Here is a 17,931-nt window from a genome sequence, read left to right as displayed (position 1 = left end):
CCTTCCCCTTTTGGTCACAGCCATACTCAACTTCTTGAATTCACCAGAACTTTCAAGTTCTTAGGCTTCTGTGCTTTGGCAGATCTGTTGCAGTCTCTGTTGGGAAGATACCCACTACTGTAACTATCCTCCAGCCCCCAACAGTTCATCTTTTATTCTCCAGGCGCTTTATCTGGTACCTCTAGGTTGATAAAGATGCCTCTTCTGTGAGCATCCACAGAAATTTGGGTAAAGCTTATAGCACTCATCACTGTTTTATAGGATAAAATTTATTTATATAATTCTCCAAGTTAAGAGTTCAGGACATGGACTGTATCAGCTTGGAAAGTTTTCAACCATTATTTCTTTGCATACCTTTTGGGCCTTGACATATTTCTCCTCTCCTTCTTGGACTCTGATAACACAGATGTTAGATCCTTTGTTACCTTCCCATAGATCTCGGAGGCTCTACTGTTTTTCCTATCTATTTTCTCTGTTGTTCAAATTGGGTAATTTCTGTTGCTCTGTCTTGAAGTTCTCTGATCCTTTCCTCTGTCCCCTCCATTCTGATGATGAGCCCATACGTTGTTTTAAATTATGGTTATTATATTTTTCAGTTCTAAAATTCCTTTTTGGTTCTTCTTTGTATCTTCTATTTCTTTGCTAAAACTTCCTATTTCTCTGCCAAGGCTTTCTAGTTTTTCATTTGTTTGGAATGGATTCATAATTGCTCATTGAAACATTTATATGACTGCTTTAAAATCCTTGTCAGAGAACATGAACATCTGATTGACCTTATTGTTCACATCTGTTGATTGTCTTGTCTAATTAATGCTGGATTATCCTGGTTCTTCATATGAGTGATTTTTCACTGAAACCTGGACATTGTGGGTATTATAAAACTCTGGCTCTCATCTAAATATTCTTTTTTAGCAGGTCTCTTCTGATATCACTCTGTTGGGGAAGGGAAAGCACTGCCTTGTTACCACCAGGAGTAGAAGTCCAGGTTCCCCACTCAACCTTGATTAACACCAATGGAGGTGGAGGGTCTCCTTGTTACTGCTGGGTGTGAACTGAAGTTCTGGCTCCCCACTAGGCCTCTACCGAGACCACCGTGTCTGAAGGTGTGCGTGTGTGAGAGCTCAGTCATTCAGTCATGTCCAACTCTTTGCCACCCCATGGGCTGTAGCTTGCCAGGTTCCTCTGTCCATGGGATTCTCCAGGCAAGAATACTGGAGAGAGTTACCATTTCCTCTTCCAGTAGATCTTCCCAACCCAGGGATGGAATCTGCATCTCCTGCATTTTCAGGAGGATTCTTTACCACTGAGCCACCTGGGAAGCTTGTCTTGAGGTATGGGTGCCTCATTACTGTTCCCCACATTGCTTCCCTAGGAGTGGAGGCCTTGTTAGCACTGGGCAGTGGTGACAGTTCTGACTCTTCAGTAGGTCTTCTCTCCACCAACTCAGCAAGGAAGGGAAGTGATGCCTCATTAATGCTGGGTGGGTATGGAAATCTAGGCTCCCCAGTGTAGTTGTTGGTGGTGGGGTGGGATTTGAGGTGCTTCTTTACAGATTGGCGCAAGGGTAGAAGTCTAGGCTTCTGGTGGGTGTGGGAGTCAAGGCTTCTTCCAGAAGTCCCAAAACTATTCTGACAACTGAAGTTTTTGTAACAGGTTAAAGTCTGTCTGTACTTGGCTCCCAATCTCTTAACTCTAACCCTATATTTGTTTTTGTCATCAGTATGTTTGGACATGAGTTGGATAATTTTTTTGACACCAGTAAGTGTGGGAAGGGCTAAATTTATCTCTGATCCTGATTTAAAGGATAAGTATAGTTCTATTTATAAGATTAAATAAATCATGACTGTTATGTGACTTATTATCTGCATAGGTTATGTGGCATCGACATTATAAATGAACTACATAGTCCTAAGTACTTCAGGTTAAGAATTTAGTTGTTTAAAAGGAGTTAAATTTATTTTCCTATAATTGAGTGGGTTTCTCCTCTGACAGTAATTCATGGTACCTGCATAAGGATTAACACAATGTTGCTACAAATGATGTACTAACTAGTCCATAATCTGACACAGCATAATACAAATTTTATATATTTTTAAAATATCGATTTATCTATGTATATATTAATCATATCAACTTAGTCAATTCAAATTATTCCCCCCAGCTTATAGTTTATTAAGTTATAATTATTAAATAAGAATTAGTACTAAGTGATATAAGGTTTAATTTTAGAATAAAGGAGAGATGTTGCAATGTTCATTGGAAGGACTGATGTTGAAGCTGAAACTCCAATACTTTGGCCACCTGATGAGAAGAGCTGACTCATTTGAAAAGACCCTGATGCTGGGAAAGATTGAGGGCGGGAGGAGAAGAGGACGACAAAGGATGAGATGGTTGGATAGCATCACCGACTCAATGGACATGAGTTTGGGTAAACTCCGGGAGCTGGAGATGGACAGGGAGGCCTGGTGTGCTGCAGTTCATGGGGTCACAAAGAGTCGGACACGACTGAGCGACTGAACTGAACTGAAATGAATCCCTCCCCAAAAAGTATATTAGGACTGCCTATGTATTGGGCTTACAGGGAAGTTGGGGAGGGATCAGGAGAAAGTGATTGGTAAAGTGGTGATCAACACATTTAGAACCCAGAATGTGAAAGCTAGAAAGGATTTTAGAAATTCGAAACTTCCTATTCTTTTGAGGTATTTGAATGCATATATCTGGCACTTTACCTACCTTATGGCATTTAATCTTCAAAATAATGCTGTAAAGTGGCTCTATTTTCTCTTTTTTCACAAATGAAGGAACTGAAGCTCAAATTAGACTAACTTGTTGAAGGTCACTCAGCTATCAAGTGGCAGAGTTAGGATTTGAACCTAGATCTGCACAATTCCACAGTTCATGCTCCTTTGGTTCAATTGCTCTGCCTTCTACATGGGTTTTCAGAGTCACTTTTCATAGAAATGATCATTAAAAGATCATCTATCCTACTTCCCCATTTCTATCTTCAGTGAAGGACCTAAACCTTAGAGGCTACATACCTATTGTACATATGATATTAACTATGCAAGACGGAAAACATTATATAGTGATATAAGGACTGTGTTACTGTATAAAAAATATCTCATGCTTCATGATGGATGACACATATCTGTAACTGAACTAGACAAAGGGTTCTGGCTTAGAGGATAAGTAACTTTCCCAGGGACACATAAGACTGTGCAGAGAAATGATTTGCAGCCAGGCCTGCCTGACTTCGACCCCACCCACTGCATCTACTCCATGCAATTCTGCAGCTATTACCAAGTAATGATTATGCAGTGAAAAAGAAGGTTTTGAGGGGTTGGAGGTGGGCAGCCTCGTAATTCTTGTAAACAGCCTGAGTCAAGAACCACCAGCTCCCAGGAGATTGTCAAACACTGGCAGAATTTCTGTCTCTGCTCGTGCAAGTGTGTGTGTGTGGTGGTGGTGTGTGGGGGGGAGATAGTGTGTGTGTGTATGTGTGGTGGTGGTGGTAGTGGTGGTGGTGTGTGGGGGGAGATAGTGGTGTCAAAATCTCCCAGGCATTGAAGGTCATCTGTTGTGAGAAAGTTTACAATGAATGTATTAATTTAGCTGTAGAAAATACTCAGCCTTGAATACTCATTCATTCAAGTAAAATGGAACGAATACCATAAAGCGTGGAAGAGGTGTTTTAGAGGTGATTAAACATGAAGCATAATCCATATAGAACTATAGTTTGTTAGTCTAGTTACTAGTCTCAGGGAAACAATTTAAAACTGTGTTGGTGTGCAGAATCAGTTGGGATTTCCATAGCTTCTCACTGAATACTGCTAGGATTACTGAGTCAGCACTGAATTGTCTTCCTTGTATTTTGAAATCCAACTAAATATACCTTGTTTATTGGTTACGTTATTGAAAATATAGAGTCCATGTTTATGAAGGAAACCTTGTTTTCATCTGTCCATTAATTTTTTCCTATCCCTTAAGACTGGAGATGTGCACTGTAACAGATCTGTTACGTGAAACTTATCTTATTAAATTTATCTTTTGCAAAGAGTAACAGACCGAAGGCATGTTCTCTTCTCTCCCAATTATACTATGGATTGAAAGGCAGACTAGTGCCTTTTATTTGCATCTGAGACACAGTCAGAACAAGAAGGTGTTACTGTGGTCTAGGACATGCTGTGAGAGGTAGAAAAGGGTTTTCTGGGCTGCAAGCTTCCTTGAGGATCTTAATTTTGTCTTCTCTCAGGCCCGTCTACAAGCAGTCCCAACTCCTCCCATGAAAGCCCCACTGAGATCACAGCAACAGAAAGCAACATTCTGGAGATAATCGCTTAACAATTTTTCGTCACTGCTTTTTCTTATAATACTATAATGAACTACTGATGAAACACCGGTAGCATCGAAAATTTGGCCCCAAGGTGCCGCCAACAGACCTTCGGCGGTGGGGAGCCATGGTCAGCGAGCCCGAGCCCCGTGGGTGACTCTTCAGTCCCTCTGGCCAGGGGTGAGGGGACCTTTCCCCCTTCATTTGCTGCGCGAGCGAGAGGATCCGGGCCGGCAGCGCTGGCCTGGCCTAGGGCGGCGCCCGAGCCCCGGGGCACGGGGCCGGCAGCGGCTCTCCGAGCGCGCTCCTCGCGGAGGCCATTACTTCCAGCAGTGCAAAAAGTATGGTTTCTTCGGAGGGCGGAGGTCAGGGGCCGTGCGCCGCCTCCTGGCGACGTGACCTTTAACAGGCTCTCCAGGGCCCGGGACCCGCGGAGCACAGGATGCCGGAGCCGCGGTGGGGGACCACCCCCGAGCTCCTGGGCAGCCAAAGGCCGTCCATGGCTTCCTAGCTCACTGCTCATGCCCGCCGCGGGCGGTGACGGACCTCGCCCTTCCCCACCGTTCCCCTCCCCCTCCCGAGCCCGCCGCGGCTCCCGAGTTGACACGGTTCGGACCCTCCATTCTCTGCCCCAGTGTATTTAACTTGCACAACCTAACCCGCTGCTCCCTCTCGGTGACAACCCTTCCCCCGGACAGACGGACCCAGCAGCCAACCACCGGTCAGAATTGGCGGGCCTCCTGCTCCCTGTGGGTGGTGGCCTCGGTGGGCGGGGCTCGGGCAGCTAGCAAGTTGAGTGGAGCCACGGCTGACGTGAGTCAACAAAGGTCACGTGAAGCTAGCGGGGTACTTTGATTGGCTGCACCAGCCGGGCGGGGAGGGGGGGGTCACGGCGGCGGCGTGGGGCTCGCTGTGTGACACAATTACAACAACTTTGTGCTGGTGCCGGGGAAGTTTGTTTCTCCAACGAATTCCCCCCACGTCCCTCAACCCCGCACGCTCCGGCCGTTCCCGCCCCCCCGCCCGTGGCTGCCCCTCGTCCGCCCCCGCGATGTGACCCAACAAGCCGAGCCGCCGCCGCTGCCGACCCGGGGGCTCCGCAGCCCCAGCCGCCGCCGCCGCCGCCTTCACCGCCGCCGCGTTGGGATTTTTCGTCGCTGCCGCCCGCGGCGGAGGAGGAGGTGGCGATAAAGTTGGTGTGCGGATCCCGCGCGGAGGTTGGGGGCGTCGTTGCGGGCCCCGGCCCGCGGGGGGGTGTCGGCGTCGGAGTTGTGAATTCGCTGCGTTTCCATGAAATCCAGCGGAGTGTCGCTCGCTACCGCCGCCGCTGCCGCCGCCGCTTTCGGTGATGAGGAAAAGAAAATGGCGGCGGGAAAAGCGAGCGGGGAGAGCGAGGAGGCGTCCCCGAGCCTGACAGCCGAGGAGAGAGAGGCGCTCGGCGGACTGGACAGGTATGGGCCGCCGTCACCCACCCGCCCGGTCGGCTCCGGACGGTTGGCGCCTCTCCGGGGAGGCCCGAGCGCGGTTCACTTCTGGCGGCGGCGGGGCGGGCACCTGGGCTTGGCGCTCTCGGTGCCGTATTCTCCGCCGCCGCGGCCTCGGGATCGGGCAGGGATGGGTCGATAGGGTTGCCGGAGCTCTAACAAGCCGCGTGTGTCTCTCCCCACAGCCGCCTCTTCGGGTTCGTGAGGTTTCATGAAGATGGCGCCAGGACGAAGGCCCTACTGGGCAAGGTAAGGCAGCCGCGGGCTGGAGTGCGGACACGGTCTCCCCGGCCGGCGCCCCGCTCGTCCCGGGCCCCGCGGCTCGGCCGGCGCTCATTGTGGCCGCGAACGAGGGCCGAGGGGCTTCCGGAAAACTATTTTCTGCTTTTGGTCTCCCCTTACCCCCGGATCCCTTGCTCGCTCCCTTGCGAAATCGCTCTCTCCTCTCGTAGCTGGAGGAACAGAGACGGCAGCGCCTTGGGGCCGAGCTCAACTGGGTCGACAAAACTGCTTGTTATTTTACGGCTTTTGGAGGGTCGACCGATGATCTCTCCGAGGTGACTGTTTAGGGTCAAAGGCTCGTAAATGTGTGCGGATTTACCCACATTTCCGACTTACTTGCCTCCCGTGGTTTTTCTTCTTTTCCTCCAGGCAGACTGTTCGGGAAATGTACTGTTAACCCAGCGTTTGGGGCTTTCTTGTGTCCCCGCTCCCAGAAGGGGAAAGTTGCACGTAGTTTAGGGCGGTGAAGAGTTTGCATGGGGCTGTTGACCGGCATCTCAAGGGGTATGGTGTTTTACCTGAAGTTGGGTGACTTGTTTACTTTTTGAGTCTTTCTGCTATAGAAATTCTGCAGTTACTTGTGAATGTGTTTTCTCCTTGGAGCCTCGTTTCCTGTGTTTCTCACAGGGGAGGCCGAGGGGAATTCGGGGTGCAGTCTCTGTTTATTTGTGTGGAAAGTTGTTGGCACTGTCATTTAGTTAAGTAATGGCTGCTCCTATCGGCCCAAGATGGCGGGACAGGGTGGGAGGAGAAAGTGAAGGGGGGGGTTGAGGGAGGGAGGAGAGGTAAACATGGAAATAAATAGTAGCGATGAATAGGCCTCTCCTTCGGAGTGTGTAGCTCGGTGGGTGATTAATAAAAATTATCCAAGATTATTTGCATCTAGAATTCTTGCACCTTTCTCAAGCTTGGAAGCCGCATTCGTAAGCCTGGTAAATGCTTATCAACCTGTAGCACATTTAGTTATCCATCCGTAAGCTATTGAACAAAGGCAATGGAGTCTCGATCTGTCTCCATCAGTTTGTGTCTCTTGACCAGAATCTGATCGAAGTGGTATTTGAATGCTCGGTTCTTAATTGGGACCGTGAAACTTGGGAGTGTGCCGCGATAGGTGTTGCATCCATTAAACATTTTCTTTTCTAGCTGAAATCAGTAGCTTTGCATTTGATACCTAGCTTTATTGTTGCAGTTGAGAAGGAAATGTGAAATGACTAAAGCCTTGCATTTTTATTAAGTTGATTAAAAAAAATACGGTTATCTCGTATTTTTGTCTGCAGTTTGGAGTGGCTAATTCCTTTTATCTGTAATTACACTTCTGTTTTTGTTTCAAAGTAACTTAAGTGTAACGGGTTTCGAACACAATAATGACCCAAAAGCTAAACTGAAATAATCCTTTTCAGTAAGCTCAGTCCCTTTGATCCATAGAGAAAAGTTGAATTAAACTTTGACTATGTAGGTATTAATTGGCTTCATTAAAACTATCGCCAGAAAAATGAATAGCGACTAGCTCTGAAATGATTTAACCATAAATGATTTAAACCTTGAAATTTTTTTTCAACCTGCGTATTTAAAATATTTTACTTAAAAATACTTAACTACTGTCAAAATTGTCATTCCAAAAGATTAAGCAAAATATTTAAATTTAAGAAGCATTGTATTTTGGAGTGATTATCTCCGATCTAGTAGGGGGTTGGTAAAATGGTTCACAAAGATAATACATTTAGAATAGTTTGGCCAAATCTATTGTTTTGGTTAGGATAATGAAGAAATAAATGGAATCTGATGTTATACGTAGATAATGTGTAAAATGCTAGTTGATTTTATGTCTCAGAATGCTTGTATTTAGATGGATTCACAGTGAGCGGATCGTGCTTAACATTGTATTTCAGATTGTAATATTGAACTCTGTAGTTATTATAAAGCACTACTGACTTTAAATTGTAAAGTAACATTTTCAAGTATTTGTGAAAATGTGCTTTACTTTCTTGATGTTTGACTGCAGTAACATAAATGAGAAACTTGTGAAGCTTCATTATATTGTGGCAGAATGAAGGCTTCATAAAATACTGGGTAATTTGATAAACTACTAAGTATTTTGTTGAGTTAAGGGAAAAAAAAAATCTTCATTACTTTAGACCCCATGCCTGTGAGGTCCTATTTAGGTCAAGACTCATTAGCCTTAACATTAAAATAAAACATTCTAGAGTATCTGCTTGCAACCGCATGCAGTTCTTGGTTGCATCTTTGTGAGCTTGAGCATAACAGTGAAATATGTAATGTAAAGCTTGATATTATATGATCTCTCACCATGTGTTTGAATTGGATTCTGAATAGAATGAGTGAGCCTGAGTCTTGCTATAGGAAGTATTGAATTATTTAGTTTCATCCATCTTTTGAACAGCCCTGGTAAACAGTATGTGAAATGTTGAGCTGTGTTGGTTTCAGAATTCTTATTCCCTGCAAGTCTTAAAAATGAGAGCTGGCTTTTGTTTGTTGGGGTAGGCTCAGGCTACTTACCTAAGGGCAGATACTGGAATTAAATAAATCACAGGACTCTCTTTTTAGCTATGATTTTTGTCATTACCCCATCTGGCCGTCCGTCCAACAAATTTAGTCGGCACCTTGTATAACTTTTCTTTCTGACAGAAACTTAGCTCTTACTACTTGCTTTTAACATTCATTCATATATATTATTGAATATTCTTTCAAGTTTTAAAATTAGGTTTTAAAAAAGGTTAACTCTTGTCCTAAAAGATTTGGAAAGTTTAGAACACATACTGATAAGTATCTCTTCCTTTCCCCTGAACTTGTAGGTTCCTTTTCTAGTTGGGAGGATACTTTGTCCAGACTGCTGATTTCTTTTAGTAGCTGAATGCATTTGTCAGACTAATTTATATTGGAGTCATTGAAAGAATTTCTGTTTGAATGATTTCCATTTGATATACAATGCTTGGAGTTTTGGATTAAAGAGAAATTAGTAGTACAGTGTATTATTTTGTAGTAGTACCTTTAAAATATCTTTAAAAGATTGTTAACAGCAAGTGGTTGCTTAATCAGAGTTCTTGAAATATAGCCTGATCTTGACCAATTTTTTCTTTAAACTGATGCTGACCATCTTTTGGTAACATAATTCAAAATTTTTATTTTTTTTTGTTACAGTGGAGTTACTGAAAAGTAATTAAGTGAAACATTTTAACAGGAATTAACTATGGTGACTTAGCACATTTAAAAAAATCTTTTGGGTTATTCTTGTTTTCAGTTAATAAGGATTTGCGTTAAAATACATATTAATGTGTAGCATGAATATGTTGATAGTAACACTACGTTTGTATTTATAGTAATTATATAATGCTGAAGGGTTGGAATCTTTTGTCAAGAAACTATTGCTAAAATACATAGTTAACTTTGAAGTACCTTTATATCATTTTTAAGTTTGTGTTAAATACTCTTTTTGGGATTTTTTTTTTGGTAATTCTTTTAATCAATAGATTATGTAGAATACCTGGAAGTAATCTCTCTCATTGTAAGCAGATTCTTTACAGTCTTAGCCACCAGGGAGGCCCATGGCTTGTTTACTATCTTAAAATGTATGTACTTAAAAAATATGTACTTCTTTTCCTGGGAGATAATTAGCATGAAAATAGTTGGAATTTAAAATTCCGGGGGGCAGTGGAAGTAGTTTAAGATCCATTAAAGCATATATTTTCCTAAATTTGGTTTGCTTGCATGTTAGTGACTGTGGACTGCCACTGTGGTAGTTGCTCAGTTGTGTCCGACTCTTTGCGACCCTATGAACTGTAGCCCACTAGGCTCTTCTGCCCATGGGATTTCCCAGGCAAGAATACTGGAGTGGGGTGCCATTTCCTACTCCTGGGGACCTTCCCAACCCAGGGATTGAACCAGTGTTTCTAATGTCTCCTGCATTGGTGGGCAGATTCTTTACCTCTAGCGCCACCTGGGAAGCCCAATGTATATGGTAAGGGAAAATTATTAGGTCAGTTGTAGAAGGTGACTTTTTTATACTATTTAATATTTGGATGTTGATATTTAAAATTATATTCTATGTGTGTGCTTTGTTTACTGGCACTTTTAAAGGAATATATTCATTTCCAGCGCTAAAAGAGATTAGTGTTTGGGTTACAAAAGTAACCGCAGAATAATGTCATACTTTTCTGTTTCAAAATTAGGTTTTTGATTTGATGCATCTTAAAAAGTATTTTCAAGTTTGGAAAGTTTTCTTGTAAATTGTAGTCATTATTATTTACCTGGACAAAGTCTCAGGCAATTGCTATACATTTCCTAAGATTTTGATTTATTTCTGGTAATGAAGCTATAGTAAGAGATTATAGAAAATGCTTGCTTATCGGGCCACACATTAGAATTGCAGGAATATATAAACATGCACTTTTTAAGGTCTGAATTCTTTCCCCTCACCGGATAGCTCTTTTTGTAGAATCAGTTACAAATTGAAATGACATGGGAACATTTAACTGCCACCTCTGTACATTTCAGGTTGTTAAAAACTGTGAGAGATGAGTTTTTGTGATGTAGGTGGTAAAGTGGAATGGTGGGCCATGCACTTTGAACCAAAGTGAAGGTTCAGTGCTTGGCTAGCTACAGAGTAAAAATATCTTTTTCTGACTTGATTATGTAACATTTAGTTTTTATTTATGTAATAGTATTATTTTGCAGATTTGAAAAAGTTTTTTTTTTGGTTAAGCTTATTTTGAAACTCATTGTGATGCTTTGAACTCTTTGCAGTTGATGTTAATGAGTTAAAACACTGTGAATTAATATTTTTGAAATGTATCCAGAAAACTAATTTATGTTACAAAAACACCACTAGATTGCCAAAGAATTGAAATGGTGGTTAGGTTATTTAAGGCCCACATGTATTTATTTGTAGACTAGTTAATTAATGAAGTTTATTTAATGAATACATGATCGACAGTCTTATGTACTCATATCAAAGTCTCACATACAATTCTATCAGTTTTCTCTACTGGTTTGTAATTTGTCAATGGTAAATTAAAGCAGCAAATATTTGAGTACACTGAATATAAGTCGTCTGTGCAGGGAATATGGAGATAATGAAGATATCCCTTGTCTGCATTGAAAACTTACAGCTCCCTTAAAGGGTGAGATAAGTATGAGGATGACTATCACAAAAACATCAGTGGCGGAAGGAAAGTGAAGTATCCTGAAGGTTTACGATACAGGTCAGTTTAGCAATTTACAAGTTAGGCTTTTTTTTTTTTTTTTTGGCCATCCATAAAAACATTGATTAGCGAGCATGCATAAAAGCAGTCACAGGAACCTGTTTGTAAAGCTTAACGGAGTACCAGTTCTTTGTCCTTGTAGGTAGTCTTATCAAGGACCTTGCTGGTAAGGTGCTTTGGCGGCACGTGTTCCATGCAGTGTTACCAGCAGTAGACATTAGCCCCAGAATCACCCAGTCAGTGGTGGGACACGGGGCTGGATGGGACTCTTAGGCTATGTGTGCACTGTGGACAGTATTGGGATCCCGGATCTGCTGATTCTTAGACCCTGTTTATGCAAAAGTGGAGTTACCTTTGCAGTGTTTCGAGCCAAGCCACATTAACTTGAATATCTTTCGTTGCACTGATGAAAACTTACTTCTGACATTCCTTATGCTTCCTAACACATTGCAGGATAAGCATTGGCTTTATAGGGTGCTCTCCTGGCTCCTGTCTTCCTCAGGTCTCTTATTTGTAGATTTAACTATTCTGGACTGTGTATTCCTAATTTGGGAATTTCAAAAGTTAACTAATAGCTCCTGGACTTTAGATTATTGGAGTTAACTTGAAAAATTATCTAATAGTTGCTAGGTTAAAATTAATGAAAGCACATAAGACTTAATATATCCTGATAGGTTTCATTTTTTTTCTTGAAACATTTAATGAGAATTTATATTATGTAACATTCTGTATCAGACATTTAAAACTCAATTATTTCATTAGTATTTTACAGTACATAATTGGGGAAGGGGTGTTCATGTTTGTGAGATAATTGCACAATGGCTTCTGGGCTAGCTTGATTTACAGACAGCCTTTTCCATTTATCTGGTCATTTGTTTCAACAAATTATGTACTTTGAACACCAGACCCCCGAAGAGAAAGACAAACCAGGCTCTTAGCTCCTCGTACCTGGGGACTCGTGTAATCTGCACCTTCTTTCCCTAGATAGGTAGTGCTGGAGATGGGCAGGACATTGATGGCTCCTGCAAAAGCACTCCTTGCTATCTCTGATCCCCATTTTCAGTTTTCTCTTGGGGCAGTTGTAAATTGAGTTTCAAAGTTCTACCCGCCATTGGGCCTTAGTAGAATGTCTCCTATTAATAGGATTAGGCTTGTTTCTTGATTGTGTTTATTGGAGATGGTATTTCTTGACTTCTTTATTAGCAAGGCATCTTTTAATTTTGTTTAGGAACGCATGGTTTAAAATCAGATTTTTGCTTTTAGCAGACGTTCAAACGATCATCTGCTGTGTTTTCTGTCATTCTTTTGTCATTTTGTAGTAAGGCTTACCACTGTTACGAGTTCCTAACTTGAGATCCTTGAGTGAACGTTCATGGGTCAACTTAAGGAATTTTCTGACCAAGTTTTGGTAAGATATTCAAGAAATAGTTAAATAATAATCATGTTTGTAGTACAAAACAGCCCTAGGGTGAGGAGGAGGGGAGATTTTAAACAGGATTTCTCTGCTGTTGTGAGTTTGTTTTTTAACCTTAGACATGCATTACCTTAAAAGTAAGTAAGCACGCTGATAATGAGTATACCAGAATTATATTTTGATTGATTAAAGATGGGTTTTATACTAGTGTGTGTGTAGTTAAAGATACCTGTGAAGGCCTTTTGGTCAAGTTGGGATACTTCTCATCTTCATGATTTTTAAGTCAGGATAGGGGTAAATGAAGTAGAGATGTGTATACTGTTTGGTCCTATTGCTTTCTTTCCTCACCCTGGTCCTGTTTCTTTGCATTTATTTACATGGCTGTACTCTTTCTTCAAATTGATCTTGGGCATCTGTTTCATTGATGACTTTATTTTGGGGTCTAATTTGGCCCAGGATGACATTTGGGACCTAATTAAAAACTATAACCTGGAAGGGTGGGAGTAATTCCTTATTTAGAGAATTTTAGGTTTCTCAGCCAAATTATGGGCTGTTTGCCACTTCTGTAAGCTTTCATTTATTTTCTCTCACTCATTTCTTTGTTTTATTTTATCTTTACTTCTTTACATTTCTAAAACAGTCATCATTGTGTTGTGAATGTGTCCTTGTATTTTTGTAGTTTTGTCTGTGGTAGTATTTTGTCTGTTATAATAAATAAAATATATTACTTCTAAGTTTATTCTCATGAAGAAGGTTGGGCTTTGTTGTAGTTAAGCATATTATAGTGGCTTCCCTGGTGGCTCAGACAGTAAAGAATCCGCCTGCAATGCGGGAGACCTGGGTTCAATCCCTGGGTTGGGAAGATCCCCTGGATGAGGGCATGGCAACCTATTTCTATATTCTTGCCTGGAGAATCCCCATGGCAAGTGTATTATATATAAGATCATCTAGTTTAGTTTAATTTAGAACAATGGAAGGAACCATTAGATAAAAGAATCTAAGATAAATTTATCTAAGGAATCCTTAGATAAAGATAAAGGATTGTTTTCTGACTAGATCTATTATATTATGTTCACTAGATCTTTTTCTTAAAAAAAAAGTATTAAGGGGAAAGTTTCAGTATTTTGAAAAGCAGAGAAAATCAACCAGTCATCACCAGTCATTACCCACCTTCAACAATTTTCAGTTCATAACCTGTCTTGTTTCATCTGTATTTTAGCCTGTGCTGCCATTATTGTGAAGGAAATCTCTTACTTAATCCATAGATATTTCAGCTTGTCTCTGAAGCATAGGGCTTCCCTCATAGCTTAGTCGGAAAAGAACCTGCCTGCAATGCAGGAGACCTGGGTTCGATTCCTGGGCTGGGAAGATACCTGGCGAAGGAAATGGCAACCCACTCCAGTATCCTTGCTTGGAGAATTCCATGGACAGAAGAGCCTGGCAGGCCACAGTTCATGGGGTTGCAAGACTAAACGACGACGACTAAATGACGACAACGACTGAAACATAGCCACAATGCTTTTATTACACATAAAAATACCTTGTTTGTTTATTAATTTTTGGTTGTGCTGAGTCTTTGTTGCTGCATGTGGGCTTTTTCTAGTTGTGGTGAGCAGAGGCTATTCTTTGTTGTGGGGCATGGCTTAAAATAACTTCTTAATATCAAATATGATTGAGTCTTAATTTTTTTGCCTTATGGAAGTTAAGAATTAGTTGTTTGGGAAATAAGTAGAAAACATATTTAGCTGAATATATGTGAACTTGTATTATAATATTGTGGTAGAATTCTGTAATATTAATAGATACAATACATCATAAGAGATAATTTTTTCTAAGAACTTTGTGAATCTTAGTTGTTTGAGTCTGTTTGGGTAGTTTATATATTTAGGGACAATATATTTTTAAGATAAAATAGTTAAGCATTTTAGGTTTTAGAATTTCAGGTGTCAGAATGAGAACTAGAAAAGCTTTTACTTTGCTCAGATTGGTTTGTGAATTGTTTGCTAAACTGCTGTGAGCCAGGGACTCTCCCAAGTCCTGGGGCAACAAGTAAGACTTGGCCTCTGCCCTGCAGTCTATGGAGAGAGATGGACAGAGTGACTATTTGATAGTGTAAGTGCCGTAATCAAGGTGTATATGTAGAGTGCTTTGAGCTCTCAAATGATGGAGCAATTAAAACATTTACAATTTTTGATTGTTAAACTGTCCCTACAAATACCCAACGTTTTGGAACAGTTAGTTTAAGCTGGAGAAGTGGGTAAGAGAAACTGCACAAAAATGTAACATTTTGGTCTTGGTTATCAAACATGAATAGAATTTGAGCAAGAGGAATATGAGGGCAGAGAGTTAGAGGTATGAAGTTGAGTGGTGTTTGAGGAATTGTGAATAATTTAGTGTGGACCCAGAGAGATTAAGGTTGTCCTAGTGGGATAGGGAGGAGGTAATTGAGCACGTGGCCCACATCACTGTAGACCATAGGAAGTTTTGGGGGAGTCACTGAACTCAACTCTCTAATCAGGGGAAGTGACATGACCAGAATATTATTGACTCCAGTGAGAGGGATGAAGGGGAGAGGAAAGGGATCCAGTTGTTAAATATTGATGGATAGATAAGACTACATGGATTTTAGAATAGAATTCTGCCTCTGCTACTTATTAGATGTATGATCTTTGCACAAATTACTTCCTCTTTCAGAGGCTCAATTTTCTTATCTGTAAAATAGAAGTGGTAATAGGTTTCTATCAGGCTATTGCATTTTGTGTTAGGGAAAAAAGATGTGTAAAGTGCTTGGCAGTAGGCCTGGTGTGGAAGGTGCTCAGTACAAGATATATTGTACCACCTTGGAAAAGACAATTTTTAAAGTGAGTCTATAGAAATGGGGTGGAGGGAGACAGAGGCAGATTTGAGATCTCTTGAAAACACTCTTCCTTGACTTTCCTAACATCTGACTACTTTGACTTTCTGCGTCTCAGTCTTCTTTGCAAGGAAATTCTGTTCTAGATCTTTACTCTGCTCCCAACTTGCATGTATGCTTGACTGAACTTGATTACTTTACCTGGTATCTTGAAGACATCTTAAACTGAACATATGCAGGCTGAATTTATCTTTGTTTTTGATGTTCCCTGTCTTAATAAATGGCACTTATCATTACCCTTGCCAGAAACCTTAGAGCTGTTTTTAACTCCTTTTTTTTCTTAGCAAGTCCTGATAGTCACCAAATCTTGACATTTCTACACCTTAAATTTCAAATCTGTTTGTTTTTCTCCGTCCTCGATGCCACCATTCTAATTGCAGCCATGATCCGATCTTTGACTTTTGAAATACTTGCATGCAGATTTTTTTGAATAGGTATACTTGGAATAGTGCAAAATTGTAAAGTTACGTAGAGGATGTTGCAGTAAAAAGAGAATCTCTCTCCCACACCATCTCTGGGTTATATATTTCTTATTCTCAGGCAGAGCCACTGATAAAAGCTTTGTTGGGTAACTTCATATTTCAACACATACAAGTATATTCTATTATGTTTTTTTCCCCACACAAATGAGACCATACTATATTCAAGTTGTTAAAATGCTTTGTTAATTTTGCTGCTTGCCATATGAAAATATTACTTGTTTTTATATTGAATTGTCTTGGACTTGAAAGTTCTCTCATTCAAATAGTGAGATGTTGGTGAGGAGGTTGGTTTGGTTGATTGTTACTTTGAAGTCATGTTACTACTTTTATATATGGTATAAAAGGTAGAAATTCTTCAACATGCAAAAGTTTTAATTTAAAGTATGTTCACATGTGTTTTCCTACGATAGCAGTTGCTTAATTTTATATGCTGTGAACTCAGTTGAAGTAACTGGCAAAATTTGTCTTCATATTTTGATTTTATTGATATGACTGATTATCAGGTTCTGTGAATACTGATTTAATTTAACTCCCTGAATGTTTAAAGAAGTAGCCATAGTTTACACCACTTAATATCTTATATTTGCAGAAATCATTCACCTTCTTGACTTATTCTTGATTTTTATTATAGAAAAAGAAAAATAGGTAAACTTGTATTCTTGATTAGTCATAAACAGTACAGTACAGTGTGTTGTTATCGGCCTCCCTGGTGGCTCAGACGGTAAAGAATCTGGCTGGAGTACAGGAGATCTGGGTTCCATTCCTGGGTCAGGAAGATCTCCTGGAGAAGGGAATGGCAACCCACTCCAGTATTCTTCCCTGGAGAATCCCATGGACAGAGGAGCCTGACTGTCCATGGGGTTGCATAGAGTCTGACATGACTGGGCAACTGACACTACTAGTGTGTTATTGTTATGTAGTCAGTCGTGTTGAACTCTTTGTGACCTCATGGACTGTAGCCTGCCAGGCTCCTCTGTCCATGGAATTCTCCAGGCAAGAATACTGGAGTGGGTTGCCATTCCCTTCTCCAGGGGATCATCCTGGACCAGGGATCAAACCCAGGTCTCGAGCATTGCAGGCAGATTCTTTACTGTCTGAGCCACCAGGGAAGCTCTCTAGTGTGTTACTAACTTGTAGCAGAATACCTTTGTTTTCATTATAGATTGACTGGTGGTGGAGTTGGAATGGTGGTACTTTAGTTTTTTGAGGTTATTAACCATTTGAGGGCCAGTGTAGCTGTAGACATTTTGTATATGATTTTGGAGAGTGTATGGTTTCCTTTGAAGCCCGACTGTGGACTCCATTATTTTCAGCTATTTAGTTTTTTCTGTTCTTGGGGAGAAGTGTTAACAATAAGAATGTGCTGAGAAGATAGAAAAGCTTTAATACCACTGGATTGGTTAGGTTTAGATGCCATGGTTTATACCACACGGTTCTGTGGTGTTCCATGATCACTGCCCATATTCTCTCAAATTCTCCTCTACTGATTGTAAGGGTTCTAGGGGAAGAGAATGTGAATTGATCCCTAGAGAACTTATTACTCTAACTGGAAAAATAGTTACAAGCACATGCTCCCTTAACATAGTTAATAGGCCCTAGAGTTGTTTCTCAGACTGGGTGTTCAAAATACTAGCTTGATTGGGAGGCTGTGTGATATACTGGAAAGAACAGTGGATCAGAAAACTGAAGACCAGTGTTTGAGTCTGCTGCCTACTTTGTCCACTTGCTTAATTTTTATGGTCCCCAGTTTCACCATCTGTTAAGATGAAAGGCTATGAATTAAGAATTTCCAAAGTGACTAGCATC

General features: G+C 41.1%; 1 protein-coding gene across 18 annotated transcripts in view; it reads left to right on the top strand.

Annotated features, from left to right (window-relative positions):
• The first annotated feature begins 5,246 nt into the window (after nt 1-5,246).
• Nucleotides 5,247-17,931, top strand: part of KDM6A (lysine demethylase 6A) — a 181,540-nt gene continuing 168,855 nt past the window's right edge. For all 18 annotated transcript variants that reach the window (XM_081566393.1, XM_081566394.1, XM_081566390.1 and 15 more), the window contains exons 1-2: nt 5,247-5,781; nt 6,000-6,063. In XM_081566393.1, the coding sequence (XP_081422519.1) occupies nt 5,621-5,781; nt 6,000-6,063 (225 nt within the window). In that variant the 5' untranslated portion in view covers nt 5,247-5,620. The remainder of the gene's footprint in view (nt 5,782-5,999; nt 6,064-17,931) is intronic.

The sequence above is a fragment of the Giraffa tippelskirchi genome, chromosome X, assembly GCF_054371585.1.
Source record: "Giraffa tippelskirchi isolate mGirTip1 chromosome X, T2T-mGirTip1v1.2.pri, whole genome shotgun sequence".
Lineage (NCBI taxonomy): Eukaryota > Metazoa > Chordata > Mammalia > Artiodactyla > Giraffidae > Giraffa > Giraffa tippelskirchi.
Note: the sequence above shows the minus strand (reverse complement) of the source record. Positions and strands in the feature narration are given on the sequence as shown.